General features: G+C 42.7%; 2 protein-coding genes across 2 annotated transcripts in view; one reads left to right on the top strand and one right to left on the bottom strand.

Annotated features, from left to right (window-relative positions):
* Positions 1 to 2,880: 2,880 nt before the first annotated feature.
* On the top strand, positions 2,881 to 5,335 carry LOC128301625 (importin subunit alpha). The gene is made up of 3 exons (XM_053038200.1): positions 2,881 to 3,193; positions 3,283 to 4,692; positions 4,786 to 5,335. Exons 1-3 carry the CDS (start codon positions 3,128 to 3,130, stop codon positions 4,876 to 4,878), a joined length of 1,569 nt encoding a protein of 522 aa, XP_052894160.1. The 5' UTR covers positions 2,881 to 3,127; the 3' UTR covers positions 4,879 to 5,335.
* A 5,846-nt stretch (positions 5,336 to 11,181) lies between these two features.
* The window catches only part of LOC128303547 (uncharacterized), a 114,022-nt gene continuing 101,889 nt past the window's right edge, over positions 11,182 to 23,314 (bottom strand). The window contains exons 20-23 of the mRNA XM_053040531.1: positions 17,467 to 17,599; positions 12,942 to 13,080; positions 12,250 to 12,861; positions 11,182 to 11,807 (exon numbers count right to left, since the gene is read on the bottom strand). Of these exons, the coding sequence (XP_052896491.1) occupies positions 11,182 to 11,807; positions 12,250 to 12,861; positions 12,942 to 13,080; positions 17,467 to 17,599 (1,510 nt within the window). The remainder of the gene's footprint in view (positions 11,808 to 12,249; positions 12,862 to 12,941; positions 13,081 to 17,466; positions 17,600 to 23,314) is intronic.

Below are 23,314 nucleotides of genomic sequence, written 5' to 3'. Positions count from 1 at the left end.
ATTGCTATAGCCGTTACACGGTGCTGGTTCCCCCTGGGTGTGGTTAGTTTGATAATATACAAGTTATCATTGATGGTGAAATGGAATCATGGGGATGTGATCCTATCGCAAGCTCCGTTGTTTCCGTTCCAATGGTTAGTTTTGCATTGTTTGTGTTTGTCTTGTGCTTGCGGATTTATGCTTACCAGACAATAGCAATTAGCGGAATGATAAAGGCAGCGATCCAATTGGATGGTTTGGGAGAAAAGTTTATGCTGGACGAAGGATTCAACACCGTTTGTTTCTCGTCGAGAGTGGAAAGCGCACACCTTCGCTGCGTGAAATTGTAAGTTTTGTGTAAATTTATTTTAGAAAAGCTCATTGCATCGTTGTTGCAATTTTGTGCAGGAGCAAATGTTGCCACGTGGGATTTGTAAATAAGAAAGTAGTTTTTTTTTTTATTTATTCAGAGACGGCCAAAATAAGAAAGTAGTATTGACCAACATTTTAATTCTTGCCGAAGGAACGATGGTTGATGTTAACTCAGAGGATTTCGAACATTCCCGGTTGATGGATATTGTCTACTTTTGTACTTCTATTGTGCACGTGAAAACACATTAATTAGATGCAGTTTGAAGTAGTTTTGAATGCAGTTGTTAGCGATGCTTTGCGAAAATTGTTTTAATTTTTGATTGGTACTCAAATAAGGTTTTATTTAAAATATTACTGTTGTATAATTTATTACATTATCTATCTTTAGCCCAAATAAGTTTTGCAGATGTTTTTTCTACTCAGAATCGTGGAAATGAAGCTATAACGCTAACGATTCGTTCCCGGTCTCTATTTTGTCAACAACAAAGGATTTCTGCGAAATTCTTTAGAATTAACCCTAATGAATATCAATGAATATTTGCTGAATTACAACACTAAATTATCATTAAAATCAAACATCCAATCACCGACGCACTCGTTCCAAAACCCTTACCATCCCCGTTTCGATGATGGGAAAACAGCGTTTTTTTTACCAACATATCGAAAAGGTATCGAATTCTGACACAATCGGATGAAGCATTACCATTTTCTATCGAGTGGAGGTGCATCGGCGTGAATAATGAATGCGATTAAACATACCACACTAAATAAACAACCCACACAGCGTCCATTTCCAATTTCGGGGAACTTGTTTTTCGTTGTTTTGATACGGTGTGTTTACAAATTATCAAAATTCACCCGGGCGTGAGACCTACGCATGGTTTACATAGATCGAGAATTTCTTTCCCATTGTTGTAGTAATTTTATTGGTTCAGCATTACAGCATTTCCGACATCCAAGTAGTTTCAAATCGGATTTTTGTTCTATTTACTAGTTTATTTGTAACAACAAAAAGCTTGTTTCAATTTCGACAGCTTCAGTTCAGGAGCAGTTCGTGGAAAGTTTAAGCTTATTGCTTACTGCACATCATGTAAAAGAAATATTGAAAACACTAGGACAAATATTTGAATTTGCTTTGACCACTCGTAGTAGGCCCTCTTACGGCAGCAATGCAATGTCAACAGCACCAAACATTTGGCATACGGCAGACGAGGTTCACCAGCAAGACCATAAACGGATGTGTCCGAAATCCTTGTTTCCGTAGCCTGCGGAGCCCCGAACGAGCGTAAAGAGAATTTTTCTCTTCACATTTACTTTTATTTGATGTTTCCCTACTGCATTATGTATCCATCTCACTGTTACATTCTATATTTCTGGTCCAATGTCCCAGAGTCGGGCGCACCGTTGGCTTTTGTGCACCGTTTTCTGTGCCATAACGTTAGAGTGCTGTTTGGCGAGTCTTTGCAATGGTGCCCCTAACCATGTGCGCTTACATAAACAGACTGAGGCGATTGTTTGTTTTGCGTTCCGCGTACACGCTGTTTAATGAGAGCGGGCGAACACATTTTTGGTGTATGTTATCTTATTAGTCTCGATATGGCTCACTTCTATCATCAGAGGTTTGAGGCGGATGGTTATTGGCGGTTTCTGATGAATGCAATTAAAATTTACTACATACAACTACCATGATTTCGGTTCGGTAAATAATTAGGGTTTGAAATGTTTGAGAGCGGATAGCTGAGCTAACTAGACGTGTAATACCACGTGGAATAAATAATACAATTGATTGCCACAACGATGATAATTGGGTGAAAATGACAAACTGGCCCACAGAGTACAGCTGTTCCAACAATCAATCCGCTTTGTATTTTTTATACTATTTTAGAAGTGTTTTAATCGATCTCAAAACATTAATAAAGATCACGGAACTTCACGGAACTGATTAGAAATGAATACCAATTACAAATTTCTCCGGAACTTCAAAGCTTGTTAAGGACTAGCATCGCGTATTCAGGAACTTAATTGCTCTTTAAAAGAGAAAAGGAATTACAGTGATTACAGAAACAAAAGAAAGCGTGGACAAACCAGTTCGTGCAATGAGGAAACAAAACATACATAGCAGTAGTATGAGGTTATGTGAGGCTGTACTTTAGATTATAAAGCTATCTGTATATATTTCTTGCGAAGCGCGAGTATTTCTTCAAGACTGTACTTTTTCCAGTTTCATATAATTTTTTTAAATTATATAGGCAATTGAAAGCTGTTTGAAAGTGATGTCTTTAGATGATATAACGTTCGATTATGTATCGAATGCTGTGGATGCAATATAATTGTTTAAAAACGTAATCCGTTTTCGTGTTTCATGTTTTTCACATTAATTATTTTTTGATATTTTGAAATAATTCATCAAGATACTTTCAACGGTGTGTAAACGCGGCTCATTTGAACAACAGCTGTCAAAAGTGCTACGTGGGGCCTGTGATCGCTTTCAAGTTTAAAGTCTCAACGGCTTCAAATGTCATCGATCTCCCGCTCGAAACGGCAGCATCTCTGATCGCCATCGAAGTTAGAGCTGCGTAGGCTTTGGACTGCAACAGTGCTTCAACTCGTGTATTTCTGTTTGTGAATAGCAAATTTACTGCTTAAGTGAATTATATCATTCGTTTATTATTTGAACAGTTCATCAAACTATCGAATCACATCCTACATTCGATTGATATAAAAGTGTGAGGTTATCGCCGAGTCTTCTGTGTTTCGTACGGTAGCGCAATACAAAATGGATACGGAAAACGTTCCTAACAACCGCCTTGCAGCGTACAAACATGGTTCCAAGTCGAACACGGTAAGGAGAAAGTTTGGCCGTTTGGTCAAATGTGTACGGTTTGACGTTTTCTTTCATTATTTGTTTGCTGGTTTGCTCTACGCTTGCAGGAACTTCGGCAGAAACGCCACGAGGTAACGGTGGAACTGCGCAAGAACAAGAAGGAAGATCAGCTGCTTAAACGTCGTAACATTACCGAAGATGATGGACCAACGTCGCCACTGCAGGAAAATAACGCCCAAAGCCCGGTGGCGCTTAAGTTCGAAGAAATCATGCAGTTCATCCGAAGTGGCAACCCGGAGAAGGAACTTGCCGCTGTACAGGCAGCCCGTAAGATGTTGAGCCGGGAGAAGAACCCACCGATCGATAAAATCATCGGTTTGGGCATGGTGCCGGTATGTGTGAAGTACCTTTCCGCTTCCGACCGTCCGGCCCTTCAGTTTGAGGCCGCCTGGGCACTCACAAACATTGCATCTGGTACGTCCGAGCAGACTAAGGTCGTAATTGAGGCGAATGCGATTCCACGCTTTATCGAGCTGCTTAGATCCCCATCGGTTACGGTAGCGGAACAGGCAGTTTGGGCGCTCGGTAACATTGCTGGTGATGGATCGAAGGCGCGTGACATTGTGCTGGAACACAACAGTGTTGACGCTATTATCGCCCTCGTGAGCAGTGGCAACACGCAGATCTCATTCCTTCGCAACATCGTGTGGCTGATGTCGAACTTGTGCCGCAACAAGAATCCGGCCCCACCGTTCAACCGGATTGAGCCGATGATTCCGGTTCTGTCTGCGCTGCTTGATCATGAGGATGCACAAGTGCTGTCGGACGCCTGCTGGGCCTTATCGTACGTTACGGATGATGATGTGGTGAAGCTAGATTCGGTCGTTGCATCCGGCGCAGTGCCCAAGTTGGTTCGGCTGCTCGGCACCAACAATCCGGCCATTATCACACCGGCATTGCGCAGTGTCGGTAACATTGTGACGGGTAATGATACGCAGACGGACGCTGTGATAGCCGCGAACGCACTAACCTTGCTTACGAACCTGTTGCGCCATACAAAGAACACGATCGTGAAGGAAGCGGCCTGGACGGTGAGCAACATAACGGCGGGAAATCAGAGCCAGATTCAGCATGTGTTGGATTCTGGCATCTTTAACGTGCTGATCGACGTGCTGACGAACGGAGATTTCAAATCTCAGAAGGAGGCGGCCTGGGCGGTCACCAACACTACCACGGGCGGATCAACCGAGCAGATCATCCAGCTCGTCGAGAAGTACCCGATCATGAAGCCGTACTGTGATCTGCTGGAGGCAAAGGAAACGCGCACGGTTCGTGTGGTGTTGAGCGGTGTGGCCAACATCTTCCAGATCGCAGCCCAGATCGGTGGCATCGAGAACCTGTGCACGCTGTTCGAGGAGATCGGAGCGCTAGACAAGCTGGAAACGTTGCAGAACCACGAAAACGAAGACATCTATCAGAAGGCGCTGTTGTTGATCGAAACGTACTTCTGTGATGCGGTAAGATGAGGGCGTTTGAGATATTCTTGCATTTGTATTGTTTTGAGTATTTCTACTTAATTTTTTCACGCTTCTACCGTTTAACCTCTGCAGGAAGACGTTAACCCGGAATGTGCCCCGAAAGAAGTCAATGGAGCGCTGGAGTTCAATCCCACCACTCCACAGGACGGCGGATTTTCTTTCTAAATTATTTCGTCTATAGTTTAAAGTTGCCTGATCCTATTCACTTCCCCATCCCAACAATCCGATCGTGCACTCGCTTGTAAGAACGCAAAAAGCGTACCACCAATGTGGGTAAAATAATTTAAAGTTGCTGCCAAAATGCTGTCTACAGCTGTTAGGAGTAGCGCTCAAGCGTTAATGTGTCAGTAACGTTTTTATGTCTGTGAAGATTTGTATCAAAATTATATCGACTTTGGCTGAAAATCGATCAGTGATCACCCATTTACGTTTCAGTTTGCTTTCTGCTAGCTTGCTTTGTGGCCACTGTGAATGGTCTGTGCGGAGCTTATATTTTTTAACGCTCTTTGTTAATACTGCGGTATGTTTTATGTAATATTCTAAATATGCAATTTATCCATCGTGTTTCGCGCGGAAGCGTTGGGTCTTACATACATTCACAAAAGTAAAACTGTAACTAGTGATTGTTTCGAACCAGGCCTGTTGATTTTGATTTTATATGATTGAAAGAACGATTTCAAACTGATGTTGGTACTAAGTGTAGTTATGTCGCAGATGATTGATAGATGCTCCTGCTCTCTACTTGGTTTTAAGGTTGTTAATGATGGTCAAATAATCCATAACCTTCAGCGTTGTTATGTGCTCTAGTTAATCTAGTTAATCTAGTTATTAAAGGTAATCATACTTGGAACATACCGTTAAGGATAAAAGAAAATTGCAATGTTCTCATTCCGCATTTTCTTTACCTGCAGGTAAAACACCCAGATTTGATTTAGCCTGTGTTGGATTAACCATCGGAAGCATGGCTGGTGTTTTACATGTAGTTTTTGTGCCATATCCATGGCAGGTATGATTTTATGCAGCTTATACAGTGTATAATAGGGCAGAACAATGCGTTTAACCACATCAATCGATACGTTTACGTTACTGTGTAAACTCGCTACTGTGTCTTCATTAGCCTACAATCTACGGCAGAACGTGGCGCTAGTGCCAACGGTAAAACTGACGTCCAGTTGCTGTCTTCTGTCCACAGATCAAGAATACCTGGGCGCTTCAGCCTCAGTCAACATCCAGAGCAACACCGCGAACAACCTTTTACTCGGAGCTGTGCTAAAGGATGCGAAAGGGACAGAACTCGTTTCGAGGCGGAAATTCAGTTGGAAGTCATGGTTAAAATAATTACATTATCTGCGAGACAAGATACTAGGAATGGTTTGTTATGGGAGATGGAAGATATCCTGGAAAAGCGGAATTGCCATATCAATATCAATTGTTCAAATCAATCTGATAACAATCCTTACATTTATTCAGGCAAACTTGGTTGGCGTGTCCATTCCACACATGTCTTTATAATCAATCCAAATTCTCACTTGTTTTGTAACATCAAACCGCTTCTAAATTCTTCAACATTTGCATGCTTACAAAATTCTGCAATGTAAATCACGGAAAGATATAATGAGCAGTATAATTTAACTCCCAGACGGGAAGGCACTATAATATGTGACGAGTGATTCTCCTTGGTGATGGGTTAATAATGTTAACAAAAGGTGAATAGACATCCAAACAAACTCAAACTTGTTCAGCACCAGCACTGGCAGAGTACTTTTTATGCGTATGTGCGAATGGGGAGAGTCGTCGTAAAAACATGCGTAAAATGACGCTGAATGATATCACGGAACAAGATGATTGTAGATTTGCAAAGGAATGTCTACTCCCCGTTGACTCCCTTGCGGGTCACCCATGCTACGCGGCCACTCTGCCCACCGAAGTATCGTTCGTACGTTACACTTAAGAGATTAAAACAAACAACAAAACAAACCGGACAAACAAAGATGGTGGCAGAGCGTGTGCAATGAGCGGCAGTAGCGCGGTTTGGCGCAGTTTCTACAACCCCCTCCCCCGGGGGTCATGATTCCGATTGCCGTGCACGTACGATTGGCGCGACTCGGGGACCATTTACTCAGGACGAAAAACGCACACCGCGCATTTCGCATGCTAAAGACCCGGTACCGTACCGTGTACCTTACCGCCAGGGTGTGTCCGTGTGAGATGCGTGTGTGAAATGCGGCCATCGGTCTGGGGATTCAGAAGTTCCGTGCAGAAGTTTTGTTCGCATTCACTTAAGGCGCACAGATTTGCAGTCATTTGCGAAATTAGCCGCATCAAGCGATGAAAAGCGGATTTCATCGTTGGCTATCTTACGGCCACCAGCGGGAACAAAAAGCCCACCCTGAAAGATAAAAACGTGCCTCAGGGTTCGTGATTTTTTCGTGAGCTTTTTTGCTGCTGGTTTGGAGGTTATTTTTATGCAAGACGAAAGAAACCCAAACGTCCTTGAATTAGTAAGCGGCGAAGAAAGCTTCGGAGTTTGTGAGTATATACACCACAAGGCCACATATTATTTATATTGTTTTAAACACTGCCACACGAATGTTATGAATAGCTGAATAAATTTGGATGATCATTAGAATTAAATTAAAGTTAATATGTTTTGAAAGCAAGACAAACAGTAGCGCAAACGATCGATGGATCATCTGAAAAATGAACTGCGTTTGAAATGTTTAAGAAAAGTCGGTTTCGATGTTTAACGATTGTTATGACGTTTTAACTTGGATGATCTATATTACGTTGGTTATTTTATTTCAGTGCTATTGGAGACACTGAATGAATGATCGGCGCCTAAAAGTATGCAATTAAATATTTTTTTAGTGTTTGCTAGGCCTTAGTAAGTGCGGCCCGGTGGCATCCCATCTGGACCAATCCATCGTACGCAGGACTGACAGCGACAGCTACGGGTGAATTAAGTCACAAAAACCAAGAAAAGCCAGGCCTTTTTAGATCTCTTGAAGCGTTGAAAGAAAAAGAAAGGCCTTAGTAGGTGTTTTCATAATAAACCCTTTCCAAATAGTCCATCTGGGTTTTACTCTTCATTCCCAACTGTTAAAAATGTATTGCATACCTCCAGGCGCGTATTATAAGGCAACTCTCAACGTTAGGTCCCCCGGGAAGGGAATAATGTATGTAGCCAGCAAGCTTGATTTAGTTTGTATAACGTGCATAACGATACTCCTTTATCTTCAAGATGTTTTAAACCCATTTTTGAACTTTTGTAACAATTACAAACAATTGTTGTTACCCGTAACATGTCCCATTTCGTCCTTGAGTGACTGTAAACGGAAGTAAAAGCTTCAAACCAGTACCGTAAGATAGCTTGAATCAATTTCCTTCACTTCATGGCTTAGTATGATTTGATTACTTTACATCGCAAATCGTTACCGTTTGCGGGAAGTTAAACACGGTTGCTAAACACCATTTCGTCAGCATTTTGTGGCTCGCTTTGATCATGCATGTACGGTCGGCAGTATGTTTCGTGCATAACGAAATCCCCGTTAGAAGCTATCCCATAATTTAGTGAGTTTTACTTTTTAATTTTTCCCCTTGGGGGAGATACACCTATTCAAATTGGGAGGATTGAAATAGAATTAAAAGAAAAAAAAACGACACCAACATATCTTACCTTATGTTTCGCCAACCCCAACCCCAAACAACGGCATCGTTTCGGCACCAGTTTAGGGAAAAATCAAACGAACTTTTTTAATTATTTTCAGCTCCACACAACGATCGTGTGCACAAACGGAAACGGAGATGAGGTGTGTTGGAGGAGACCGACACGAAACTGTCGAAGCGACAGTTCCCGTTCCGTTTTTCTTTAATCTTTCTCGATACGGTTTTCTTTTCTTTTTTTTGGTTCAAAATTTTTGTTTTTACCTTTTACTGTACATTGAGGAAACTAAAATTTTCACCGTAACCATTTATACTGCTGCTAGCTACTGCGTTTTCCTCCCCTTTTTCTCACTTCAATTTCTTTAGTTTTCTTCTCACCCTCCCTCGCTTTGTTTCGCTTTCTTTCTCACTCACTGTTTTAACGGTGCGATCGTGTTTTTTTTTCTTCAATAAGTTTTGTGTTTTCCACACAATTTTCTTTTTCACTTAAACAACTTCGGCTTTCCTGCTTCCTTTTGCTAGTTTGTTATAAATGTGGCACGAAAGTGGGATGAAAGGAAATCTTTCGCTCTATACATGTATGTTTACATCGGAACAGGGAGGTTCACTTGTTTCGTATTTTGTAGTTGGCCTCGGTAGAAAAGAAAAAAAAAGATTTTCCCAAGCTTTGCTCAACGTAGTTTTGTTTTGCTTTTTTTAAACAAAGGTGTATTATTTGCTTAGAAGTTAACCAAACCCCATTCGTGCGAGTACAAAAGGCCCTCTTGGAAATGCAGGGTTTTTCGGCTTATTGGGGAAAAGTTTCACGACTAGCGCCTTAGAATATTAAGTACAGTACAAACGAAATGAATAAATTGAAAAAGGAATAGAAAAAAAAATCTACAAACACAACAAAAAACTTCTCCAAATGGCCCAAGAAACAGCAATTTTCTTCGTATTTCTTTTTAATCGTAATAATCCTACCATGGAAATAGTTTTTCCCATGCTCTGCTTCACATACTTTTGCTTACTTACCGATGAAAAAATCTTTATACAAAAGACGGTTACTTAATCAGCCTTAAAGACTCCTCGCCGGTATCGTTTGTTCACCACACCCCACAGGAAAAGGGAAAAATAAAACAGATAACGAGCATAGAGTGTGGTGCCTTAAACGTAGTTAGATTCCTTCTAATGCTTTTTTACGGTGCAAATTACCTTGTTGTATTGTTTAATGCTGTTTTGTGTTCAATTTTCGCTAATAATGTACAAACTGGACTACTATTTACAGTCAACATCGTCCCTGCCCGTAACGTAATTACGCTTACTCAGTAAACGAGTTTCTTTCCTGCGTTTCCATGCTCCTTATTATCATCTCGCTGTAAAACGTATGCATTTGTTGTAATTAAATATTTGCTCTACTTAAGATTTGTTTTCTGCGTTTGGTTGCAGTTTTCCCAGCAATGCTTTCTGTCCGTTCCATGTTTGCGTCCATGGCTTGCTCAGTTCGTGGATTTATATTATCTTTTCGTATCATCTTCACCCTGTTACAAACATTGTTCCGCTTCCTATCGCGGTTAAAATGACGCCAGAAGATTTATTAACCTTCCCAGGGTATAGGCTTGATCCGGTGCCTTTCGTGACCAGTCCCACGGGAAGTTGCCTTTGGAGCGATATATTCAACATAGCGAAAATAGTTCATTGAAAGATAAAAGTCAGCTTCTGTTAGCAAAAGGTTACGATAAGTGACCACGAAAAAAAAAACATATAAAGAACGATCTGCTTGTGACAGGTAAGACGAACGGGAAATGGAGATGTTTTTCTCCACGCTCGGGTAAAAGTGTTGCGTGTTTGGAAATGGAAGACACAAAAAAGGGGGAATGAGCATCAACGCTTCCACGCACAATCAACACAACAACACAGCCGAACAGGATGAATGATAACGGGCGAAAAGTTTTGCTCATTCCCCGCAGGATGCGATGAGCATGATGTAAGAAAAATCCGATCAATTAGTTTCCTTTCCCGAAACGAATCGATGGGGTCACCACCAATCCCCCCTCCCAATGAGGAGTAGGAGCGTCAAAAAGCGATGCGAAAAAATCACATCCGGTCAACGGCGAAAGGTCGGGCGCTCGGGCGAAACAAGCGAAACGGCTGCATCATGCCGAAAGTTGCTTTTTAACGGGTGTATTACGATAAGAAAATGATCCCAGTGGGCTGGGAGTTTCCATCCGTTGCCATAATGTGGCCTTATCACATTATCACTAATTGCATGAGCCCACGATACTGCACCGGGGCAAAATTGATTGACGCGAAGCGCAAAGTGGAACGCTTTGCCGAGCATAATAATGAAGCCAATCTTTCCGAACCGTCCCGTCGAACGATGAGGATCGTCTCATATCCGGTGAGACTGCGAGAGGATGATGAGAATGATTATTGAATGAAATGGAGCGTACGCTGCGGAACGAAAGAATATGGCCAATCTGTTCCAAACTCGATCACCCATTGGATGGATGGCTGACGAAAACGGAACTGTTTAACATAATCAGACCATGGCGCTGCGATGGTTTACCAGCAGTCACAACAAATTGCGGAAATATTGAAACAAAATAATAACTTTTTGTCTTTCTGTTTGAAACTACTTCCATTTTTGTTAACTTATTGCCCTAAACGACTCCAATAAGAAAAGACATATTCTTGGAACATCCTTAACAAATCAATCTAGCACATAAGATTCATCATTTTTTTAGTTTGTTTTTGGGTTGGGTTGGTGTCCCAAACCCCACCCTGTGTGTGTGTGTGTGTGTGTGTGGGAGTATGGGCAAATATTTAACTATCTACTTCTTCAGACTCTTCGATAATTACTTCGTGAACACTGTGGCAAGTGGGTATTAGTGGTGCGCTAATGGAGCCTTGCTGTGGCGGTGCAGGTTGTGCGGTGGCACTGTTGACGGTGGATACTCCTGCACCCGGTGACCCGGTCGTTGGACGTAGCTGGATCGGCACAACCGATGATGTGGAGGTGGAATTGGTGGTTGAGGAGGAGGAGGAGGAGACCACGGTATCACCCGTGCGGTTCAGCAGGTAGTCAAGATCGTGCGAGATTCGATCCAGCATCCCGTCTATTCGTCCACCCGTCCGACCATCGTCGGTGGACGTGACGGTAATGATGGGCGGCGCTGGTACCGGGACCGGTTTGTGATGCACTGCTGATGCACCGGGTGCCACCGATTGCTCCGAGTAGTACGGGATGAGCGGGATGGCCGGCCCGGGTGCCGGTGTGGGCGTCGGAGTAGATGACGATGCCGTTGTCATGATTGCTTTCCCCGTGGAACGTGGTAGCGTCCCCGTACCCGCCGGTGGCAGCTGGGTGGATGATTCGATTACCGTAACTACCTTCTTGCCATCGCTGCTGCCAACTTCGAGCGCTTTGCCACGGATGCCGATGATGCTGTCTGCAGGAAGGGAAGCGAGAAAGAAACAATGTCCCCGGGGACGAATGCTGGGTGTTAGTAGTGGATGTGTAATCTTGGTGTGTGCTACGATGAGCGTCATAGAAGACAGCGGTGCATGCAGAAGGCAGACAAGCTGTTGACGATGTTGCTCAAGGCTCTACCGAACGGTAGTAAGTACTTTGAGCGGGTAGTGGGACACTTTGTTTGCTGGTGCATGAGTGCAAAGTGGCATCATTGAACCGTTCTTAAGATGTTTAATGAGATGTCAGGGTGGTGGCTTGATTTTTGTTTCTGTTGGCGTATGCATTTTATAGAATTCCAGCCCTGATGAATGAATGGCTTATTAGTAGGTCCTTCAGACCACTAACATCAACGTTGAAGCTAACGAGGTCATATCGGTAAGGTAAACCGTTCGAAATGTGTGTATGCATAAATTAACTACCTTGTCCAACGCCTTTCAGAATATCCAGTGTGCCCACACCGACGAAATCGCTCGCATCGGCGGTTGGTATCGTGGGCAGGAAGCTCACGGTGGCCGGCAGTGGTTCCGGCCGATGACCACAGGCGTGTGAATGTTGTTGCTGCTGCTGCTGCTGCTGCTGTTGGTGCCATTCGATGCTAACGCTGGCAGAGGTTGGTACATTCGCTAACGCGGACGGTCCCGCCAGCACTATGCTGGGGCTGGTTTCGATCGTGATGAGTGCCGTCCCTGGAACGGGCGGTCCACCCGGTCCGGGTGGAAGCAGTATACTCCCAGCAAGATCGTAGCAGGCAGTGCCCCCAAACGATGGTGCGGTGACGGTGGCATAGTTGCAGAGTCCTCCCGCAGCACCAAGAAACGTGTCCATGCTGTGACCTTCAAGGTCCACCTGCAGGCACGGTTCGATGGTGGTAATGTGCGGTGCGGTCTGCTGCTGCCCGGAAGGACCCTGCTGTACCGATTGGGCCGAAGCTGGGGGCTGCTGCGAGGAAAGTATTGTCAGAGGAATCTTCGTTGTCTTACCCACCGACGAGAGGCATTCGTTATCCTTATCTAGTTCCTGATTTGTATAAACTGTAGAGAAACGGAAAACGAATGGATTGGTTCGTGTGCGGTTTGAAAGTTTTGCTGGCGGTAAGCAACAAAACACTCACAACTTAACGGACTATTGATTGATCCCGAGCAAAAGTTTTCGTCCAAACTATTTTTAGTGCTAGACTTGCTGCTGGTCGACTCGGTTGTGTCTTGCTTCAGTTCCGCCTTCACTATAAAGCTAAACAGTATACAAAATCCCTAGAAAAGAGAGGAGAAAATAACACAATAAAAATAGGATAAAGATAAGATTATTTGAAGAACTATGAAGTGGAGTGATAACAGTTGCCAAAATTGATGGTAAGTTTGATGATTAAATTACCATCATTACCATTCAATTACCATTGCATTAAATATGCAATACAGATGTTTTGCAGCGCCTAATTGTATGCAATGTTTTAATGCAAACAGATGTCATAAGGGTTCATGTGTGGAAACACCTTACGTCGTTATTCATTCTTATCCATTAAACTCCTTAAAACATCATCGAAACCACAGATTTGTAGAATAGATTTCGACCACCAAAAGTAAAAGTGCTCCTGAAAGTATGCAATTTCCATTACTAAAAGAATTGTTATCATTTAATTGCAGCTCTTTAAGGCGTTTATCTTTTACGGCAAGATCATAAGATCGCAGGTCATTAGCTAAGTTCCAAAAATTAATTATTTGAAAATTCAGCAACTTTTGAGTAGCTTGAGTAGTAGTAATATGTTTACATATAATTTGTCAATTTTCTCATCATCAGAACCATTTGTAATGATAAAGGAAACGGTATCGCACTACTTGTGGGTTTCATTAAAATTTGCCACTCAATCGAAAACCCTATTCAAATCGTTGCTGACCGCACCGGTTCCAGTTCGTTGAGTAACTGGCAATGGCGGGACTGCTTAGTTTGACTCATGCATTTCCAATTAGTTCCGCGGAACAGGTAGCTGCACATAGCCGTGCATCGAACGATCGGTCAACTAATTGGCGCAAGCCGGAAGTATTTTCCCGCTCGTGAAACATCGCAATCCCAGTGCTTATAAGGATGCGATGACGTCCGCGGACGTCCTGTGGTCTTGCTTCTCGCTCGTTTCACGACAAATATAAATCGGGCAACGTCGAGGGTTTTCGTTTGTTCATCGAACTCTGGTCCCTCTGGGGTGTGCCGTCCATCCACTCGACGAATGTCACGTTGTCACGTACTGCACGATGGTGGCGGGAACTTGCTCCGGAAACTGTCCGCCTGCTTTTTTGTTGTTTTTTGTGTGCGGTGTACACACATGCAGCAAGCCGAGGTATAAGCAAATCGAGTGTTTTCCCAGTGCCCTGCGGCAACGGTCCTCATCGGTTTCGAACCAAAGTTCGTCCAGTGCGTTGTTGTAGTGCGGAGGGGTTTTTTTTTTGTTGTTGAAATGTTTCACTTGTTGTGGACTCACCACTTCGTTGTGCCGATGGTAGCGATCTGATTGGAAATGTAGCTATGGCACGACTCAATTAATGATGTGCTTACGTCATGATCCTGTTGCTGCTGTTGCTGCGTAAAACCCACGTAGGGTCTGAGGGTCGCGTGTATAATTGAGCTGGGACGCGTTGTTTTTTATTTTCTTCAACCAGATTTGAGGCTCTCTTGCAACTAACCATCACGGAAATACCGAGTGACAAATGAAGTCATTAACCGTTCGGGATCGGTGACACTCATTATGCATCGTGAGGCATCTGAACATTACAGGGACATCGGTACTTCCTGCCGCTTGGTGTGTTCGATCCTCCAAGAAAACCACCACTGGAGACCAGGACAGGAAATGAGATACTGCATCATTAACGGATGTAGTCGACAGTCACCAAATAAACCGTCCCAACTGACTTTCTGCTGCTAACGCTCTGTAATGTATCGATGGCAATGGTCTAATGGGACACATATTGTATTACCATAGGAATTATGTACGTGGGCCGTGATTCTTTTTGCCGTTTTGCTTATGTGTATGCAAAAATACGCACCTTGTTAAACAGCCTACGAAAGTAAGCGTGGTTTAAATTGTGTCGAAAGTTTGAACATCATTTCTCCACGCTTTCCAGTTGAAAAAAAATGTAGGTACTGATTGCATACCTTTAGGGTCAAAGTGATTTTGATTTGACAGGTTAGAGGATCAAAATCGATAAATTGCATACTCTCAGGCGTTTAATTTAAATAATCAGTACAATAAATTTTAAACACAATTTACTATAGATTTGAAGGTGGTTTTGACGGCGAATGCATTCAAAATGTTAGTAATGTATGACAAACTAGAAAACGTAGTATTTAAGCAATTTATTAAAGTTTAATGGAATATTACAAGCTAACCTTTACTATCAAGGCTGTATCCTAATTATGTCTCCTTTTTCTTGACTACCTTGAATCTCCTCATCTGCTTCCTCTGCCATCACGTTTTAGTTTTTAGTTTTTAAGTACCCCAATTGTGTTTAGCCCTTGAGGTAGACCAAGTTTGTGTTAAATAGAATAAAGTACCTGTTTATCGAACAAAACTTGCCTTAATGAACTTCTAAAAACTATTTCAAAAAGTAGTCTGGTGTAACTTTAAACTGCATCATTGCCTTATGGTACTTCGATTATGTGCAAATAGCTGTTAGCTTTTCCCGTTTGCTAGACATCGAGACCGTCACCAAATGTGCACTGCACGTGTTACATCGCTTCGGAGTAACGTTAACCGATAAACGAACTTTCTTGGAAAGCTCACTTCCGCCCTGGAGAAGTGTATGGATTCCTTGCAGACGCATTTCAGATGTAAAGACAGGTTGAGTCGTTGAAAATAGTGGCAGAGATTTCTCGCGACGGTGTGTTGATTGCACTGATCGGATGCAATGCACCATGGCGAGATTTTCTACTGCACCCAGCTGAGAAGCGGAACAAAAAGCTCTGCCAAAATGAAAAGAGAATAGAGAAAACGAACTGAAGGACCTGCTATACTGCTGGCAAGACACGACACTGATTGTTATGTGTGTCCCCGAACCGGGCGCAGAAAAATTCCCGAATCGATTGTTAAAATGGATTTTCTCTTTTACGCTTGCCCCTGCCTGACGTTCGGGTTGATCGTTCATTTTTTGTTGCTTTTGCACCTTACTGCGGCACACGGTAGCGAAGGAATTGGTGGCTTCACGGGGGAAGCTATTTCCCCAACGGTGGATGCTATTTGTTTGTACTTGGTTTTGAGTACCAGGCAGCACCGGAGCGACGGGGACGGTGTGGGTTCACGTTCCACCGTAACACATGATGTTGATGGTATCAGTGTGCCGAGCAAATAGGAGAACTTACTAATCGAATATTCTACCAGCATCGCTTCGGCCTGGCTGCCGCGTGCAAAGGTGAAGAGATAGTTCCCTTTTTCAATGTACTTTCCACCGTAAACCAAAACGGATGCCTTTGGGCTATCGTTTGCTTGTTGGGTAATCGAGTACTGCCGGTCCGGTTGGCGTTAAAGTATGGATGGAGTTGGGAAGCGATTCAGCGAAACTTGTCCCACGAGACTACCGGTTTCATGTGTATGAATTTTCCATTCACCGTGTTTTGGAGTGTTTTTGGAAAGAATAGACCACCTTATTTTGGTTCCCCGGCTCGGTACAACAAAGAGAATGCACTGGGTAAGGAACTCCAGGGGTAGGTGAATAATTCATAATTTTTCTGATTGCGTGGCTAACCGTTCGAGCTACGATTTGGACGTTACCAGCGTGGCCAGCACTGTACCTGGGCAATTGAAATTGTGGTGTTCTGATGTGGAAGAGGTCATTTTACACGATGCGAGTTCGCTCTCATTGACTGTAGATGATCGGAAACAGACTTGTTTTCGTGATGTTACAGTTGTGATTGAACGAATTCAATATTCAGTATGGCTCTATATTTAATTGATGCACACAGTGTTTACTTTAGCGATATTATTATTGGCACAATTTGGTTTTGTAAATATATATTAGTTCTTGGAATGAATAACAAATGGTCTCATTTATCTGGTTTGAACGTTTCTGGAAGTGATTATAGCAACACAGGAAGCATTTCCAGTAGAAAATATTGTCCGATGAATAAATCGTAATTTGTTTTTGTAACAACTACAACACAATCAATAGTTCGTGAGAGTAATAGTAATTAATAGTTCGTAGTTAGTAATGATTTTAGTGCACATGATATTCTAAAAAGCGTAAACTAGAACTAACTAAAATTGTCATATCATATTGCAAATTTAAGTTGAAAGCGACAATTATTGAACACAATCTTTGGTGAAAATGAGTTACGTATGTCTGCATACACTATTATAAATTGTGTTCAATACCTAATAAGTGATCAGGTTTATTATCACAATTCCTTAATAGGTTCTTCTATTCCAATACAAACCGTTTACCAAAGCAAATGTAAACAAATAAAGATCAGCCGACCTCAAGCGGTTAAGAGTTCTTAAAACCGTTTTCTTATCCGTTGAACTTGTTAGCATGCATCAACGTGCTGTTTGAAATTCACTCCTTAAATGGTGGGCTTTACCACCCGGAATGTGCAGCCAACTATCTTCCAATATGTGGCGTGTGGATAATTCGATTTTGGAACTACTTTCTACTTACCAGTGCTATGCTGTTGCCGCTGAAAAGATAACCGCCCGACGTCAAACCGTCCGTGTTGACGTACACCAGGTAGAACGTGTGGCAGAGCACATTCGACACGAACAGCAACCCGGTCCGGTAAAGTAAACGAATCCTTGTAGAGCAGAGCGGTAGATGGAATGAAAAGGAGAAGCAAACAAACGTGTATATTATACAGAAAGAACAGAAAAAACTCGAGCATCCCAGGAGGCCGGGAGGCTCAAGATCGTAAGTGTGATTTGTACAACAAGAGAAAAAGGAAAAGATTCCACGGAAAAAGGCACGGATGGTGATGGGCTGTTGCTGATCCCCAAGGTTTAACGAGAGTCGATGGATAAAAATCCCTGTCGTACATTGTAAGGAAGTTGAGCAAATGTTTATTTGAATATCACCGCAGAGGTAGATTGTTGTGTTTTGTTTTTCGAATCGAATCGTTAGGTGGAAAATTGTTGGGACTTTTTGCGTTGCTCTCGTGCTCTCGTAGCTTTGAAAGAAAGACAAACCAGTGGAAACAAAATAATTTGATAACAAGAAATTCCATCGGTTTAAGATCAGTTGTGAGTAGAAAAGTATGAATCATCAGAAAACTCGCCTGAATGTATGCAATCTGCAAAACAAATTGTTGTTTTCTGATGTTTTTATCCTTCGAATCATGAGTATCATCTTAGTTTTTTTTTCCAGAGTGAGCAGGTGTTAGTCGATTGACACTTGTTCCAAACGATGACTAAAACTCCATCCAGATCCTGTTGTTCCCACTTAACGTTGTACAGGAAAACAAAACGAACCAGTCGATTATTTTTTCGCCTTCGCTATGCCGATATCGAATGGAAACCCATTTCCTTCAGCAGCACACTTTCAGCGCTTCCGTTCGTGGCGGGCGACCTCATGTCTCTTCGTTGGCAAATTTCGTCCCAGTGTGGTTAAATTACCACATCCAAGAGGAAAGTGTAGTGGAGGTAGCTTCAACTAGCAAACATCCACCCGGGTATCACTGTTATCCACTGGTATCTAACCGAATTTTACCACACCACGGGTAAGGAAAAGGTTTTGTGGTGTGCCGGAGTTAGAAGTGTGCAGTGAAGTGTGGAACAAATTGGGCACAGATTTGGAAATTTCCCGGTGGCTGTCTCAGCTGTCTTTGCGAAAGGACAGCATTTTGCTGCTGCTGCTGCTGCTCAAGAGGAGGACGATGATGATGATGATGATGATGAAAGCGAAAAAGCTCTTCGTGGTGATGATGATGCGGATGAAGCCATTCCGCCAAACCCGTAGAGCAAGTAAAACATCAAACGAGGAAATGACAAAGCTATGGTCAGATTGGTGGAGTTCCATGTAGCATGTGTTTAGGATGGGGTTTTACGTTACGCTTTCCACCCGTACTTTTTGTATCCCTTTTTTAAATTCTCTTCTCTGAGGCGTATAGTATAAATTTTCGATTGATTGAATGTTATAGCTTTGGCCGCGAGACAAAATCCGACGTGGTAAGTTTGAAACAAAGTTTTAAAATCAGAGCTAACATGGAGTATAAGAACCTCAGTAGCAAGCTTACGCAAGTAAGGATACTTTAAAAGCATTTAAAGCAAAATTGGATCATTATGCGCCTAAATGTAGGCAAGTGATCAGCAAACACGCTGCAGTGAAGCATAGCCCAACAAAGGACCATTACTAAATTTCACTCGCTCCTTCATGGAAGGCAACACATATCGATATCACTGTTTGGGGAGGATAGAAACTTTTCTTTCATTTCAATGCGGGTTGGCAACATCGAACACGCCCCAATCCATCACACATTGTCGGAGGAAAAGTTTAGCACGAGTTTCAAATCGATATCGTACACCGGGTACTAAACGTTTCCTTCCAGGATAGGTGAACCACCACAGCTTCTATCTTTGAAGATTTGTTGTGCTTAAGCAACATAAAGGATGCATAAGGTAACATCGATAAGGTTTGCCGATGTTGTCCAATTGACAGTTACGGAATGGATCAGCTTATCGGGGAACCAGGCTTACGATGTACTTATTTACCAACAAATAAACCATGTTGAGGAATTTAAATCTTTCCATTGAAGCCAGATTCAGCCTAAAGCCGGTTTATAATACACAGCACTGATTGTACGGTGAATTGAAAACGAGATACTTTTTGATGTCAACATTACTAGATTCGCCTTAATGCAGTATTGGGGCATCAATCGTCTTTGTATTCACAGTACTGTGCGTGTGACCCAAAAATACTCCGAATTGTTTCACCGTACTTAGCACACACACACACACACACACACACACACACACACACACACACACACACACAGACACATTGGAATACCGATGGGGAAAGTATATTTCGATTATCGTAGCACAGCAAACCCAATGCCTTCCGGAATTCTCTGCTCCGGACACGTTTCGTGACCGGCGAGATGCGGGATTGCATACTTCGGGGCGTTAAGAAGATGCCACCGCACATCGGCTAGTACATCATGATTATTATTGTCCTGGTGGGCGGATATTTTACATCCGATTGCTTTTGCTGGTGCTTACCTATCACTTCCTTCCCAATCTAATAAAAGCGAACATGTGTACGCGGGGAAGGAAGATTCTCTGTACTCTGAGAACTTTCCTTTTACTGTGTGGTTCTGATCTCTGTCGTTTAAGACAGATCGAAAAGAGTAGAGCGTAGAGACAAAAATGGGACGATGCATCATCGTCCACGGGGATTTCACAAACGAATAAACTGCAAGGTTAGACCGTTTACCTTGCTGTTTTTTTGCGGACCAACCGGAAATCCCAGTTGGTGACACTTGGAAAGGGAAAGCAATGGACAGGCAAGGATTCAGGGCAGCTGCTGTACGCTCATTTGAAAGTTGAATACCACACGGAAGGTCAGTTTAGTTTGATTATGTTGTGCACCGGTTCGTCTCCTGTCCGGTGCTTACTCACCGTTTGTCGTTTTTCCGACCACTTCTGGTCCCCTAGACCATAATCGTTTGACTGTGCGGTTCAGTGGGTTTGTTTTCACTGGCAGTTTTGTAAATTGAATTAGATGATTGCACCGTAACTGAGACTAACAGATTGAGCAATTTAAGGATTGATTTCGATGAGGTTCCGTTGGAGGAGTAGTGCGTATGTGGAAGCTCGTTATTTTCTATCAATCACTTTGTACACTTGTCTCGTACAGAACTGATGGTTTTTGAAGACAATTGAGCACACAAACAGATTGTTGGAAATGGAAAAGTGTTTGTTTGGAATCAAGTTTGGAAATTTCAAATGTTGATTAATTGCAATAAAATGAAGATGGTGCGGTAGATTTTAATCCTTAACGATGTTGATGATCAGTCGTCAAGACTGAGGGATTGAAAAATATGTTGATTATATTTGTGGAAATCACTTGTTGCCTTTTTATTTTTTAACAGGGTTTTTAATGTGAATTGCATAGTTGTAGGCGTTTTTTTTAAAATAGATCTGATTATTTTGGTTGTTTATATGATTGATTGTTATATTTTTTTTAAAGTAATTAATTATTGATTTAGTTTTTTATTTATTTAATTTTCTCAAAAACTGCCAAACTATACGATTGATGTATTTAAAAAGAAAAAGCAATTTGAACCTCTTTTGCAATGTAGGTTATTGATTATTGAGGGACAGTAATTCATTAAAAGCTTAAATAAGAGTTAAACATCGTTCATCAACTTGATTGCCATTCAGCAACGTGTGTCGGTATGAAAATGTTCACGATTATTATAAATGTAAATTAACGTTAGAAAACTGTCCCGATCAGACTAACAAATTGGTGGGAGATAAATCTTTCCTGCACACGCACAACAATCAAACCAGCATCGTTTGCAAGCGTCAACAAATCATGATCATTAAAATCAATCGCATTTTTGCAAAGGTTAGTTATGCCTAACGAGCTTCAACAGCCGAGCGGTGCTTCGTATTCTGCACCACTCCCTTTTCAGGGCCACCCATTTCGCACCCGGAAGGGGACAATTTGGCTAGCGATTTGGAGGCGAAATCTCATCTTGCCTCCCGCATGCTTCCCATCAGGCTTTGCTGTCGTAAATCTCGCTTTATCTGCATGATTGAAAGAAATCGTTTACATCCGAACATTTGTTGGAAAAGGTTGCGGTTGTGCCTAGAGGTCAACGGTGACGGTGAGTGTACAAGCTCGCCTCCATAATCCTTGCCATCGTTCGTAGCAAGCAGCAGTAGACGCAGCTGAGCTTGGGTAATACTGGTCTTCCGGGGAGAGGGTATTAAAATTGTGTGCTAAGGACATCGGGCGTAGCTGACTCAAAGGAGCAGCTTTGCCAAGAAAACGCCGTACTTGGAAACTCCGTTTGGAGCAACGTAGACCCAGCTGGCAGGGTGGTGCTGCAAGATATTGCTAAGAAAACTTGCAACCCCAGTCCTCATTCCTGTGCGAAGAGCCTCGTTAAGAAGCCCAAACCGGAGCGAGTGGCCCGAAAGTCTTACACACCAAGAGAGTTTGCCAGCCTGCTGGTAAACCGGATGACCGGATAAGGGAAGGATTTATTTGGCTTTGTGTTGGCTGCTGCCGGTCTGCCGGTGTATATGCATGCGCACCATGTATGCGAAAGATTGTCCTTTATCCGACGGACGTTTATACAGTGACAGGAGCGGATTTTAATGGGGTACGGTATCGTCTGGACACCCGACGTTGGACCACTGCCTGCGGATGGCCACGCTATGCAAAAGTGAGAAAGGTAATGCACCGAGAGTGTGCTTTTGTTGGGCATAAAAGTCTCGTCTCAAGACTTTCCCGGCGATTTGCAATCACACTAACGAAGGTAACGAAGCGAAAGAAAGCGGAATAACATAAATGCCAAAGAATTGCAGTGTCGAATAACAATGCGCTTCTAGCGATACTCCTTTCCACGTTATTGAGCGTACCGCCGTACCGCTAAACAAAACGCCACTCGAACCTTCCTCCCAACGTAACCCAGCGTAAACTCGTTGGATTTGTCCCGAGTCCCAAGTCTTACCGGGTACGTTTGGATGTTGCCCAAAGTTTTGGTCGTAAGCTTGCTTTTTTTTGTTGTTGTTGCTATTCTAGCACGAGTGCTGCAGTGTGAAAATTGTAGAAAATTCTTGTCCCATACTTTGCCCACCCAGTGCTAACCCACAACAGTGTGGCTCGCGAAAGACGAAAGTCTTACAAGGACTTGAAGTTCAACGAACTGGGTTGGGAAAGTTGTTGAAGCAAAAGACCGGTCAGTGGAAAATGATACGTCCCTGCCAGTGACTTTTCTTCCCCACTTTTCCCACAAAAGGAAGAAAAAGATTGTTCAAGTGCAGAAGAAGGAGAAGCTTTTGATGATGCCTTCTGCGCGTCCAGTGGGCGTTTGCAGTGATCGTAGTAGCATTGGACAAACCGCAGAAGTACTGTTCTGGTGCTCGTGCAACAAATTAAACTTTATTCTCTACACCAGCAACATTTCGGTTCCGCATTCGGTGTTGTGTATGTGTGGGAGGATGGTAAATATGGACGGGGGTTCGATAGTGCCACTCGAAATTGGTTCACCAAATCGGACGTATTTACGGTGATTTGTTGTTAAATTGGTTGGAACAGTTTTCGGGTACATTGGTTGGGCAATGATTTAGTGCCGGTAAGAACTAGTGACAGGGGAGTTTTCTTCGTTTGGCGAATTCGATAGTTGAACGTGCAATGGAAAAAGAATGATTTTCAATTAATTGCTCGTATGTTTTAGCGGATGATAAGTAAACAATAAATGATATAAAGCACACAGCATCTTGTAGGTATTGTAAAGAAGATTGTTTCCCGATGGGATCAATTCATAATAGCATTGATGTGT

This window comes from Anopheles moucheti, chromosome 3, assembly GCF_943734755.1.
Source record: "Anopheles moucheti chromosome 3, idAnoMoucSN_F20_07, whole genome shotgun sequence".
Lineage (NCBI taxonomy): Eukaryota > Metazoa > Arthropoda > Insecta > Diptera > Culicidae > Anopheles > Anopheles moucheti.
Note: the sequence above shows the minus strand (reverse complement) of the source record. Positions and strands in the feature narration are given on the sequence as shown.